This window comes from Arabidopsis lyrata (genome assembly GCF_000004255.2).
Source record: "Arabidopsis lyrata subsp. lyrata unplaced genomic scaffold ARALYscaffold_8, whole genome shotgun sequence".
NCBI lineage: Eukaryota > Viridiplantae > Streptophyta > Magnoliopsida > Brassicales > Brassicaceae > Arabidopsis > Arabidopsis lyrata.
Genome location: NW_003302548.1, coordinates 11,357,649 through 11,371,301, shown reverse-complemented (window position 1 = coordinate 11,371,301; position 13,653 = coordinate 11,357,649). Strand labels below are relative to the sequence as shown.

The following is a 13,653-nucleotide window of genomic DNA, read 5'->3' as shown; positions in this document are numbered from 1 at the left end:
CGGGTTTACGGTGCGATCCAATTTCAATTTGAAAGGCCGATGGAAAAAAGAAGATGATTAAGAACACCATAAAGAAGAAGACAATTGAAGCCCCTTACTGGTTCACTTTGTTCGTGAAGAATGAAGAGGTGACACCGGAGATTTTAATTAAACGGCTTAAAAGCGGCGTTGTCCGTGACCCCGACACCCGATTGAAATATCCTTTATTGGTTCTGATTGATGGTGTTTTGTGCCCTCGATCTTTGAATATGAAGATCCAAGAAGAAACCGCAGAAGTGTTGAGGGACGTTGACAAATTTCTTAATCATCCATGGGGCAGGATTTTGTTTGAGATGACTATGTCATGTATCAAGTCCCGAAAAGCTTCTGGGCTTGCGCAAACAATCTTTGTTGTTCAAGATTTTGTGCATGCGTTGCAACTGGTTCTTTTAGAGGATGTCCCTGACATTGAGAAGAGCATGCCGGTTGATACTCCTGTCTTCGTAAGCGATGATTCCGAAGAAGAAGGTGTAGTGGTTGGTGCTATGGCATTGGCCAAGTTAAAATTAGAGCCAATTTGGGTGATAAATAGTGAAGCAGAAGTTAGTTATTCAGTTCAATGTCAATACATTTGTATCGGGGCATTATTGTTTGTACCATGCCATAGTAGTTAATAGAGGTTTTGGTTGTTTGCAGGTTTCTGTTAAATCTATTATTCCTCTTGATGAGGCTGTTGCGGGGGAAGATTTTTCTTGGTCTGACGAAGTGGAAGATGTGAAAGTTGATAATTTGGTTAGGTTAGTTGAAGAAGGCCACCAATGGTCTGGTGATGAATTTGGAGGTGGTGTGGTCGTGTCTGCGCTTCCTGTAGAACCTAAAGAAAAAGTTGAAGGGAAAAATGTAGTAAAGTCCAGGAAGAGGAAGAAGTCTCCTGTTTGTGGCAGCAGTAGTGATGGTAGCCAGCCTGTACCATTTTCTGAATCCCAAATGGAGTGGTTAGCAAAGCAAATTAGTTCGCAAGTTTCTTTAGTTGTTAGTAGCATGGAGGATCGCCTGGTGTCTCGTTTAAAGGGGAAAAGTGGAGCTGCGCTTGTTGGTGGTAAGGTTGTTGCTCCTGTTTCCAAGGGTAAGGTCAAACCCCCTAGCCGTGCCAAAAAGACAGTTCTACCCAAGCGGAAACGGATGCGTGTTGATGGAAGGTTGAGGCAGATTAGAGATGATGATGAGACTGAAACGGCTACTAACCTAGTAGGGGATGAGTCTGAAACGGCTAGTGGCAATGGAGGGGAGGATGTTAGAACGGCTAGTCAAAAAGGAGAGGCTTCTGTTATTATGGAGGATGTAGAGACTGAAGAAAGAGGTGGCAAAGGAGGGAGGATGTTAGAACGGCTAGTCAACAAGGAGATGGTGAGGAACTTGTCGATGTACATCCGGATGATACTGTTAAATCTGTGCTTGATTCTCTGAACCTGTCTGGTGAAGCGGAGGTTAGTTACTCACTGCAATGTCAACACATGTGTATATGTATCGGGCATTATTGTTCATACCATGATATAGTAGTTAATAGTGTTTTATTTGTTAGCAGGTCTCTGAGTATTTAGCTCCTGATCCAGAGCATGAGGATGTTGTTGTTCTCAGTGGGGATGATCTTAATGACCAGGAGGCTGCTGCGAAAAGTGGGGATGGTCTTAAGGAGCAGGATGGTGGTGGAAAAAGTGGGGATGGTTTTAATGACCAGGATGCTGCTGCCAAAAGTGGGGATGTTCCTAAGGAGCAGGATGTGAATGATGACCAGGATGCTGCTACCAAAAATGTGAATGATGACGCTGAATGTCAGGGAAAGGAATCTAGTGAGGCTGGAACTCTTGCTCTCTTCCCGACTGGGGCTTTTGTTGGTTCATAGGAAAATGTGTCAGGGGAAGGGGATGCTATTGATAAGAAGTGGTTGGAAGTTGAGAAGTATTTAGCGGATGGTGGGTAATATGTCCATCTATAACTGGTTATGTCTAGAAATTCGTAAACATATCTGGTTAGTTTATTTAATATCTTGACATATTGATGTGGACCTTGTCAGAAAAATTAATTTTGGGAGGAGCTTATTCCTCGTAGCCAAGGACGTGGAGGAGATTGTTGGACTACAAGTTGTAATGGGAACATGGGTTAGTATCTAAATCTTCTTCTTCTAATAAATGTTGTTTCATATCATGTGTAAACCTTGTGCTCTCTTGTTTGTAGATGATGGATGCATTTATCAAGTATTTTTGTGATAAGTGGGCTACCTTTGAGGTTGGCTTAAATCAACCTAGGGTGGTTTTTTAGGGGTCAAAATTTGCTTTCCTTGTCCTTGGTCATCGAATCAAATTTGAAAAGTCTGTTAAGAAGAAGTATGTATTCGACCAAGATTTGATGTCGTGCTTCCCTCTGAACTTTGATACTCTCTACTTCCCATTCAACTTTGACAAACAACACTGGGTAGGGATGTGCTTTGATATCAGGGGGAGATATCTCTATTTGTTTGATTGCAACAAGAAGGTGCGTCGGGACACTAGGCTCCAAAAAGAAATAAAACCTTTGTTGGAGATGCTCCCTTTCGTTGTTCGCCAAGTGTCGCCTCAACTGATGAATTCAGTCCCCACTAACCCATTCCTCCTAAGCAGAGACACACTTCTTCCGACTTGTTTACACCCTTCGGAGAGGGGCCTGATGTCTCTTTTGTTCATAGAGAGGCATGCAGTAGGTGGGATTGAGGCATCTAGAGGGGTTAGGCCTGAGGAGTTGGCTGTTGAAGCCAAGAAATTGCTTATTAAGATGTATGATGGGTACGCTGAGAAGTGAATTGTTGGTTTATGATTTGTCCTTATTCTTATTGGAGATTCTAATTGTCTGTCTTAGGATTTGTTACTGAATAATTGGTGTTTATTTAATAATTTAGCATGGTACGCAGGATTTTAACGCGGTATTTATATTTGTGCCTAGTTATGATCGTATGTATCTAGATTTAGAAAATGCATCAGAGTTCATATCAATTGGAAAACAAAACAATGCATTTGAACTTTGCTTTAAATTTCTCATTTCATTACCTTTCATTACAAAGTTAGACAAAACACAAACAAAACAACAAGACCAAGAACAACTAAGGACAAAACACCAAACACACAACTACACTAGTAACCAAGAACAAGTTTCTGGTCTTACAGAACATTATGATCACAATTGCAATGACTGTTATACAAAGGCACACCAAGCACAATTTGGTCATCAATTTCCATCTCTGAAATTCCCTTTTGCTCAAACTTCCATCTTCCTTCAATTCGTTGATCAAACTCTTTAACTCTGCAATCTCGAATGCAACCTCAGATTTGGCATTGTTTACCTCGCTATCAATAATAGAAATCTTCGGTATAACATCTACAACCTCCTCGTACACACAATATTCGACCCATTTAAACAAATGGTCCTGCAATTACATCGAAATTCATTTTCCGACCAAACACAAACACACAAAATCAAATAAACTTACATCTTGATTGGTTGGACAACGTAAGAAAGGTCTTCCTGGGTTCTTCTTCGTGCTCGATGTATAGATGACGAGTTCTCGCCCGCAGTGACACTTTGTAGGAAACCCACGGTTCACACGGCCTCCATCTTGAACTCTCGAACTCCCAGAATTACAACTCATACCTACAGAAGATGGAGAATTTGATGAAAATGGTGATTTAGAGCTGAAAGGAAGAGAATTTATTTTTAGGGTTTATGTTTTGATTTGGAGATTTCTTAGGATTAGGGATTTGAGACTCGAATTGGAGATTTTAGGGGTTTAGAGTAAGTCGCAAACGACGTCGTCTTAGGGAATAACGGAATAGTTATTCCCTATAATGTCTCTTGATATTTGAAATAAGCATAACACACATTTGTTTATATCATGGCACAGCTCAATATACCGGGGTACATGTTAACATAGCGCATAGAAAAGTTTAGAAAACCAATACAAGTAGCATTCCTCGCACCTTGCATCGATGGTGTGAATTTCAGAACAACCTGGTATTTCTGTGTACCATAAATTGGAGTATGAGTTAAACTGGAGGCTTCTCATTTGTTCGATTTTCTCAATTATTGAGTCACCCATGGCTAGGACGGATCCCAAATCTTTCTTGTATAGTATTGATGCAAATAAATCGGCAACCTCTTGCTCTCCTGAACAAATGGACAAGATTGCCATAAGGAATATTGATTCCTCAACGTGATTTAGAGCTTTAAAGATGTGTTCCCGGGCTGCCATAAGATCGTTTTTCCCACACGCAATTTAAGAGGCCCTCTAAATAGTGTGCTTCTGGACGTCCTTCGGCTAGCGCAACCTCTAACTCGTTGCGGAGAATTGCATGTTTCTTCATCAAGGAGGGGTGGTCTAGATATTGCCTCATCATCTTTGTTTAGTTTAGGTATATTTGGATGTTTACTTCTTCGAAATGTACTCATGTATATATTATGTTAGTAATATCTCCCCAATAATGCAATGGGGTAGGTAGATAATAATGCAAAGAGGTATGTAGGAAATAATGGGAAACGTGTTATGTCAGATTCCACTACTAGTTTGTGATAAAATCGGATGGATATTGACATAGGTATCCTGATAGTTGTGTATGTATCATGGTAAAAGAAACAAACCTTTGATATTTCAACATATATCTAAGGACCTAAATATCTAATGCAATGGGGTAGGTAGGAAATAATGGGAAACGTGTTAGGTAGCTTTAATGTCGGTTGTAACTTATGTCATTCCACTATTTGTTATGTGGTCAAATCGAATGGATATCGAAATAGGTATCCGGATATGTATGTAGGTACCGCGGTAAAAAATAAAAGGCTTTGATATGTAAACATATAGAGGGACATCAATATCTAAATAGCCGCTAAACCAAGTCATTATGAAAGTTATTTTACCTAGGTTCCCTTGCTATAGAGGGGTAGGTCATAATATATTACAAGTACGATTGGGGTTGCGAATCCCCAAAAAACAAGAGTCGGTTACATCGTTCTTTAGTCACCAAAGACGTTAAATCATAATCCCAAAAGACGTGTTCTTCATTCGTACTTTAGTCCCCGTAGTGCCGAGCTATGCCAAAATGTGCAAGGTAGACTTGGTTTTTTACTTATATGCCCCCTGCATAATGATAAAAATTATAAAAATTTAGAGAAGGTGTTGAATTTGAATTTTTCTGAATGTGTTGAGGGGTATGTGGGACTTACTATATGGGCATGCGGCAAGTGGCCCGGTTGTGCCCCTTAGCCTTGCATCTTGAGCAAACATTCTGTCCTCGCAACCCTTTTTTCTGCACAATATAGATGGATATAAAAGTATATACCGTGCTATAGATAGATGCATCAGATACATTTATGTATAGCTGAATGTTGCGAGAGAGGTGTTTCTTACCTGAAACTATCCGCTTCGTGTGGGGTGGCAGCAAGTTCATTGAAGCAAGACATGAGAGTCTTACGCACAAATTCAACGATGTAGACAATTGGAAACTCTCGAGCTTATTTGAGAACGGCATTGAGAGACTCAGCGACATTACTTGTCATCACATTATAGCGTTCTCCAACGAAGTAGGATCTTGCCTAGTGGCCAAACCCGATTGACTTGAGATATGCTCCACATTCAGGGCATACCCGGCAAATCTCCGCAAACACTAGGTGGAAGTGCTCGATACGGTATGCCCGTGCGGCCTTCGACACCAAGAAAGAAAGAGTCTTCATCTAGAAAATGCTTGAGATATTACGTTGCAAGTGGACTACGTATGCTGTGTGCTGCATTTGGGAAAACCTAGGAGATAAATAAACGATAATAGCCGTGTTAGCGTGGTATACAATGTTATAACTTGCTATTTAAACATATACCGGGTTATACACATAAATATCTTATAGCTTCCAGAGAGACGAGTAGATGGAAGAATGCCTGTCTGAGACAAAAGTAACAGTTGGATCTTTGGGTAATATTTGCCTTAATCTTGTCAGGAACCACTCCAAATCCCTATCGTTTTCACTGTCGACGATTCCAAAAGCCACCAGGAAAATTTGAAAGTTTCCATCTTGGGCGCTCGCTATGATCACGCAACCATCTTAATTTCCTCTCAGATGCGCACCGTCTATGACTATTACCTGGTAAGACACATTTTTTGCGGTATCAAGTAAAGATAAAACTGCAGATATGCGACAATACGACGTGACATAAATAAACATGGCAGGGTATATGTATCTTTGATTATTACCTTGCGCATGACCTTGAGGCCGTTTATGGAGGCAGCTAGGGCGAAGAAAATGTACTTAAATCTTTGGTTTCCCAACTCGTCCACAGTTATTTCCAGTTCGGTGAATGACACAGGGTTGGCAGCCTTAAGTGCATGCAAGTAAGCTGGTAAAAGAGAGTAGCTATTGCCCATTGAACGTCTTGCTCCGTCCATAGCAAACCCCCTAGCTCTCTAAGCTTTCCAATATGAAATTGGGACGTTGTGGTCATTTAAACACATCATTAGAACCTCCTTGTGCCTTGGTCTGCTCCCAGCTCCCATGTATTGCGGCCTCATGAACTCACCTACAACTCTAGCTGAAGCTTGTTTGTGGTAGTTACTGCGGGCTTCAACGCTGCAAATGTGTTCCAGACAAGCACTACGGACTTGGTAGTTGTCCGAGTCTTCAAGTCGGACGACATACACCCGCCAGGGGCAACTGTCGGCAACACAGTTGAGGAGGACCACTTTCTTGACTGAGCGGCTGTGACGAAAATGTAACTTCCTTTGAAGTGCATGGATGGCCATTTTGAACTTGAAGTCCTCGTTGCTTTTATATACCCGACCCACGAATATGTCATCTCCCTCATACGTTGCATCGTCTATAGCTTGGTTGACCACTGTGTTTCCTGGTAAGACACATGTGTTTATTTGGTATCAAGTTCAGATAAAAATGCAGATATAACATCATATGACGTGACATATCGAGGAGTTATAACTACATATAGCAAGATAGATATGTATAAAAATATATAAATGACGATAGCAAGATATACGTATATATAACCAAATATATATTACGATAGCAGGATATTACGATACTAAAATAGCAGGACATACATATATATAACCAAGTCATTACCTCTAACTATGTTGTTGTCCAGAACCGAAGTTGTGTCCCTGCCAAATACCCTCATGGATAAGTCCACGTCAAAGAAAGTGTTCTCATCGTTGGCGTAGGTAGGAACTGTAGAGCTGGAACCAACCTCTAGGTTGGATATTTTCTTACTCATCAAACCATCAAGCCTCTCGTTCCATGGGTCGGGTCTGCTGCTATCCCTAGAGTCAACATTAGAGTCTGAAGATGCAAGGTCAACAATGACGTAATCTTCGTGTATCATTGTGGCTGGGACGACGAACTCGCACTGTTGGAGAGCGTATGTGATTCCGTTACAACCCTGGCGTCGTTCTTTCTGGTTACGTACAGAATGAGGTCAACGACATCAACTTTCATGGACATGAAGAGGTCCATATCGTTGTCCATCTTGATGGTTTGAGGTCTAGTCGTCCCCTCATCTACCAGAAGCATCCACGATGGCCAACGGAAAGTCAGCTTTAGGCGGGTCTCCACGTTTGTATGATCTACCGCGATTTCGTGTATCGGATAAACACATATATATCACGAGACGTATCTCCGTTGCAACACAACTTCTCCCTGCGCGCATTAAATATGTGGTGGCCCACAGAATATATAAGACTGATATCGCTGTCCTCTACAAAATTCTCGGAGAGAAAATTCCCGCTTTTTATTTGAGGGGCAATTTCATCTGATTTTTACGAAACCAAAGTTTTCTCTCTCTTGTTTTGTAAAGACTGAAAATTGTATACCGTATTCCTAATTATTTCTTCAAAACTTAGCATACAGCTGATTGGCTCTAATATAATTGCTATCATGTTAATTATGTAAGAAGAAGAATTATAGCCAATTAGCTATATGCTAATTTATAAGAAATAATTAGGATTTCGGTGTACATTTTTCAGTCTTTGCAAAACAAGAGAGAGAAAACTTTGGTTTCGTAAAAATCGGACGAAATTGCACCACAAATAAAAAGCGGGAATTTTCCCTCCGAGAATTTTGTAGGGGACAGCGATATCAGTCTTATATTTTGTGGGCCACCGCTTATTTAATGCGCGCATGGAGAAGTTGTGTTGCAACGGAGATACTTGTCGTGATATATATGTGTTTATCCGATACACGAAATTGCGGTGGACCCTACAGACATATCGAGTTTCGCATTTTGCTTTGCCCCAACATGCTACAGTAGTAGCATTAAATGCAAAACTAATTATGGCAAGACAATAAATCACAGCTACGAGATATCTTATCACGATATCTTTCACTTAGCGCTTATATATGCTTTTTTGTCCTGATATATAACTTCGTATCACGTTATACGTTTACATACTGTAGCACAAAAGACATCCATCGAGCTTCGTGCGTTGCTCTTCACAATTGCTAAAGACACATACAATGTAAAGCATTTAATGATATGTAATGATGACACCTTGCTACTTGAGACGTTATCTCGATATCTTATGAGATACACAACTTGGCATTGACCTTCTATATAAAGAAGTAGCCACCACCGTCATAACCATATCGCGCCAAACCAGAAAAAATTCATTCTTCTTCTGCATTAACTCATCGATTTAGCCCACAAAAAAACAGAGCTCTTCTTTTACTCTTCGGTTTGATAAGATTAACTATAAACCATTACTTATATTTGATTTATCATATATTGCTATGAATGACATTTGTAACTTACAAAATCTGTTATTCAAATTTTGCAGGTACGATGGTTGTGATACGGGAGTTAGAACGGCGAGTTGTCGCGGCGCAGATTGGCCACTAGGAACGTGATGCTATCGGAAAATGGAGGTTTGAGGAAGATCCGAATGAGAGACAACGCAGCATGAGGCTCCATGAAGGAGATGGCATAGATACGATCACCACTTTGCTAAAACAGGAGTACAACATCACCGACGTGGAGACCCGCCTAAAGCTGACTTTCCGTTGGCCATCATGGATGCTTCTGGTAGATGAGGGGACGACTAGACCTCAAACCATCAAGATGGACAACGATATGGACCTCTTCATGTCCATGAAAGTTGATGTCGTTGACCTCATTCTGTACGTAACCAGAAAGAACGACGCCAGGGTTGTAACGGAATCACATATGCTCTCCAACAGTGCGAGTTCGTCGTCCCAGCCACAATGATACACGAAGATTACGTCATTGTTGACCTTGCATCTTCAGACTCTAATGTTGACTCTAGGGATAGCAGTAGACCCGATCCATGGAACGAGAGGCTTGATGGTTTGATGAGTAAGAAAATATCCAACCTAGAGGTTGGTTCCAGCTCTACAGTTCCTACATACGCCAACGATGAGAACACTTTCTTTGACATGGACTTATCCATGAGGGTATTTGGCAGGGACACAGCTTCGGTTCTGGACAATAACATAGTTAGAGGTAATGACTTGGTTATATATATGTATGTCCTGCTATTTTAGTATCGTAATATCCTGCTATCGTAATATATATTTGGTTATATATACGTATATCTTGCTATCGTCATTTATATATTTTTATACACATCTATCTTGCTATATGTAGTTATAACTCCTCGATATGTCACGTCATATGATGTTATATCTACATTTTTATCTGAACTTGATACCAAATAAACACATGTGTCTTACTAGGAAACACAGTGGTCAACCAAGCTATAGACGATGCAACGTATGAGGGAGATGACATATTTGTGGGTCGGGTATATAAAAGCAAGGAGGACTTCAAGTTCAAAATGGCCATCCATGCACTTTAAAGGAAGTTACATTTTCGTCACAGCCGCTCAGTCAAGAAAGTGGTCCTCCTCAACTGTGTAGCCGACAGTTGCCCCTGGCGGGTGTATGTCGTCCGACTTGAAGACTCGGACAACTACCAAGTCCGTAGTGCTTGTCTGGAACACACTTGCAGCGTTGAAGCCCGCAGTAACTACTACAAACAAGCTTCAGCTAGTGTTGTAGGTGAGTTCATGAGGCCACAATACATGGGAGCTGTGAGCGGACCAAGGCACGGGGAGGTTCAAATGATGTGTTTAAATGACCACAACGTCCCAATCTCATATTGGAAAGCTTAGAGAGCTAGGGGGTTTGCTATGGACGGAGCAAGACGTTCAATGGGCAATATCTACTCTCTTCTACTAGCTTACTTGCATGCACTTAAGGCTGCCAACCCTGTGTCATTCACCGAACTGGAAATAACTGTGGACGAGTTGGGAAACCAAAGATTTAAGTACCTCTTCTTCGCCCTAGCTGCCTCAAGGTCATGCGCAAGGTAATAATCAAAGATACATATACCTTGCCATGTTTATTTATGTCACGTCGTATTGTCGTATATCTGCAGTTTTATCTTTACTTGATACCGCAAAAAATGTGTCTTACCAGGTAATAGTCATAGACGGTGCGCATCTGAGAGGAAATTACGATGGTTGCGTGATCACAGCGAGCGCCCAAGATGGAAACTTTCAAATTTTCCTGGTGGGTTTTGGAATCGTCGACAGTGAAAACGATAGGGATTGGGAGTGGTTCCTGACAAGATTAAGGCAAATATTACCCAATGATCTAACTGTTACTTTTGTCTCAGACAGGCATTCTTCCATCTACTCGTCTCTCTGGAAGCTATAAGATATTTATGTGTATAACCCGGTATATGTTTAAATAGCAAGCTATAACATTGTATACCACGCTAACACGGCTATTATCGTTTATTTATCTCCTAGGTTTTCCCAAATGCAGCACACATCATACGTAGTCCACTTGCAACTTAGTATCTCAAGCAGTTTCAAGGCAAGACTCTTTCTTTCTTGGTGTCGAAGGCCGCACGGGCATACCGTATCGAGCACTTCCACCTAGTCTTTGCGGAGATTTGCCGGGTATGCCCTGAATTTGGAGCATATCTCAAGTCAATCGGGTTTGGCCACTGGGCAAGATCCTACTTCGTTGGAGAACGCTATAATGTGATGACAAGTAATTTCGCTGAGTCTCTCAATGTTGTTCTCAAATAAGCTCGAGAGTTTCTAATTGTCTACATCATTGAATTTGTGCGTAAGACTCTCATGTCTTGGTTCGCCATACGTCGGGAGACTGCAAAACAGGAGCATACTATGCTGACACCAAGGGTAAGAAAAATCTTACAAGAGAACTTTGAAAAATCCGGGGGATTCGCTGTGAGGAAGGTTAACAAGGAGGAATATGATATTGTCGGAGGGCCAGGGGGCGGATACCATGTCCAGCAAGCTGTGAAATAATGTACATGCAAGGAATTCAATTTGCACAAAATCCCTTGTCCCCATGCCATTGATGCTGCTATCGTTGATCAGGTTCTGATGCATTCTCTGGTTGATGTACACTATACATCATGTTATTGGGTGATGGCTGACAAGGATTCCATCAATCCTGTTATGGCGATCTCTTGTCTTTACGGACTCTCAGAGGATATTGCTTCAATGAACTTGCTGCCACCCCACACGAAGCGCGCACCAGGGAGGCCAAAGAAAAAATGCTTCTTATCACGCGGAGAGTTTCAGGTAAGAAACACCTCTAAATAAATGTATCCGATGCATCTATCTATAGCACGGTATATACTTTTATATCCATCTATATTGTGCAGAAGAAAGGGTTGCGAGGACAGAATGTTTGCTCAAGATGCAAGGCTAATGGGCACAACAGGGATACTTGCCGCATGCCCATATAGTAAGTCCCACATACCCCTCAACGGGAAGCCTACAATCAGTCTCCAGCGCCGGTTCAACGGGAAGCCTCCAATCAGTCTCCAGCGCTGGTTCAACGGGAAGCCTCCAATCCTCCACCTCGGCAGGCGTCAAATCCTCCACCTCGAGCCTCTGTATCACATCACAGCTCTCAAGCTCAAAACTCACATGCGGAAGAAGATGAAGATGAGGAAGCTGAGTTTAAGGCTGATTATGAAAGGGAATCAACTCTCCCTGAAGATTCGCTTGCTACTCTCCATGAGTTGCTTCTCTGGCCAGGACGTGAGAAGTATACAACGGTCATCTCTCCCACATTTGAGCCTGAAACCTATTGGTAAGCTGAGTAGATTAGGTTTAGGGTTAATATTGAGTAATGTGTGTGTGTATCTGCTAAGTAGATTAGGTGTGTATATGGTAAGCTGAGTATATTAGGTTTAGGGTTAATATTGAGTAATATGTGTGTGTATGGTAAGCTGAGTAGATTAGGATTATGTGTGTATATGGTAAGCTTGCTAATTGGTTTATGTAATTGTAGGTTTGGTCATGACAATTGTAAGCTGACCCGGAAGATCACAAAGGTATTCACAAACAAGTTTAATGGGCCATATTACAATTGGAGCTGTGTACCTACTGAAAGAAGACACAAATACTTCCTCGAATTCGCGGTAAATTAACTTCTATTGTTTGTATCCATTTGGTTTGGTTTGGTTGTTTGATCGCTAACATCAAACTCTCCTCTTGTTTTGTAGAAAACACACACATGGCATCCATCACTGACCGGTGTAATTGAAGAGAAATTCTACAAAATATGTCAGCTGCGTATGAAGGACATGGTTTCTAAGGCTTGCTCAAAACGAGCCACTGAGAGACCGCCATGGATTGAGAAGACATTGTGGAAGGAAATGTGTGAGTATTGGGACACAGAAGAAGCCCTTGCCAAGAGTTCAACCACATCAGCAGCTCGAATGTCTGACCGTAATGGTCTTGGTCCTCACAAGCATGTATCGGGGCCAAAGTCTTTCTTACAAATCGAGCAAGAGATGGTAAGTTACATCAAGCACTCTTGTTTATTTACATAATGGTTTTCCTTAAGAATTTGAATTTTTTTGTGAACAACATTTCAGGAAATTGAGCTGGGAAGACCACCTACTATTGGTGAGATATTCATTAGGACTCATACCAAAAAAGATGGGAGTTTTGTTGATAGGAAGGCGCAGGAAATTCATGAGGCATATTTGAAGAACAAGGAAGCTAAGTTGGCTGCCCTTGTGAATGATGAAGGGTCTGATGGTACATCCCGTCGATCAGAACTATCTCAAGAGGAGGATGATGAGATCTTCCTTCTGGTAATGTGGTTGATCCTCTTTTTTTTTATTATTATTATCACTTACTTCATCTTTTAAGAACTAATCCTCTTGTCTTTTTTTTGCAGTCAACTGTCACAAACGAGAGAGGGGTATACTTCGGAATGGGAAGCTTAGGGAGGTACATCAATGGGAAGAGGAAGTACCCAGGAAGCAATTCTGCTTTCACTTCCTTGCAGTCACAGCTTGAGGAAGCCAACCGCAAGATAGAAGAACAAGCGACTCTCCAAGCACATCGGGAGGCAGAGGCATTGCGGGTGAAAGCTGAGCAAGCAGAGATCAAGCGTGTTGCTAATGAGCAACAAGCAGAGATCAAACACTTGAGGATGGTGAAGAAGTACTTGACCGAAACTGACCCCAAGTTTCTCGCCTTCCTCGAGTCTGCTTCAGAAGATCAAACAGAAGAGTTCCAGACTGCTAATGCTTCACAAGATCAAGCCGAGGAGTGAACATCTCATCTCCCCTTCCTT

General features: G+C 41.5%; 1 protein-coding gene across 1 annotated transcript; it reads left to right on the top strand.

Annotated features, from left to right (window-relative positions):
- The first annotated feature begins 12,101 nt into the window (after positions 1-12,101).
- LOC110225350 lies at positions 12,102-13,653 on the top strand. The gene has a single exon (XM_021014864.1). It carries the CDS (start codon positions 13,288-13,290, stop codon positions 13,630-13,632), a length of 345 nt encoding a protein of 114 aa, XP_020870523.1. The 5' UTR covers positions 12,102-13,287; the 3' UTR covers positions 13,633-13,653.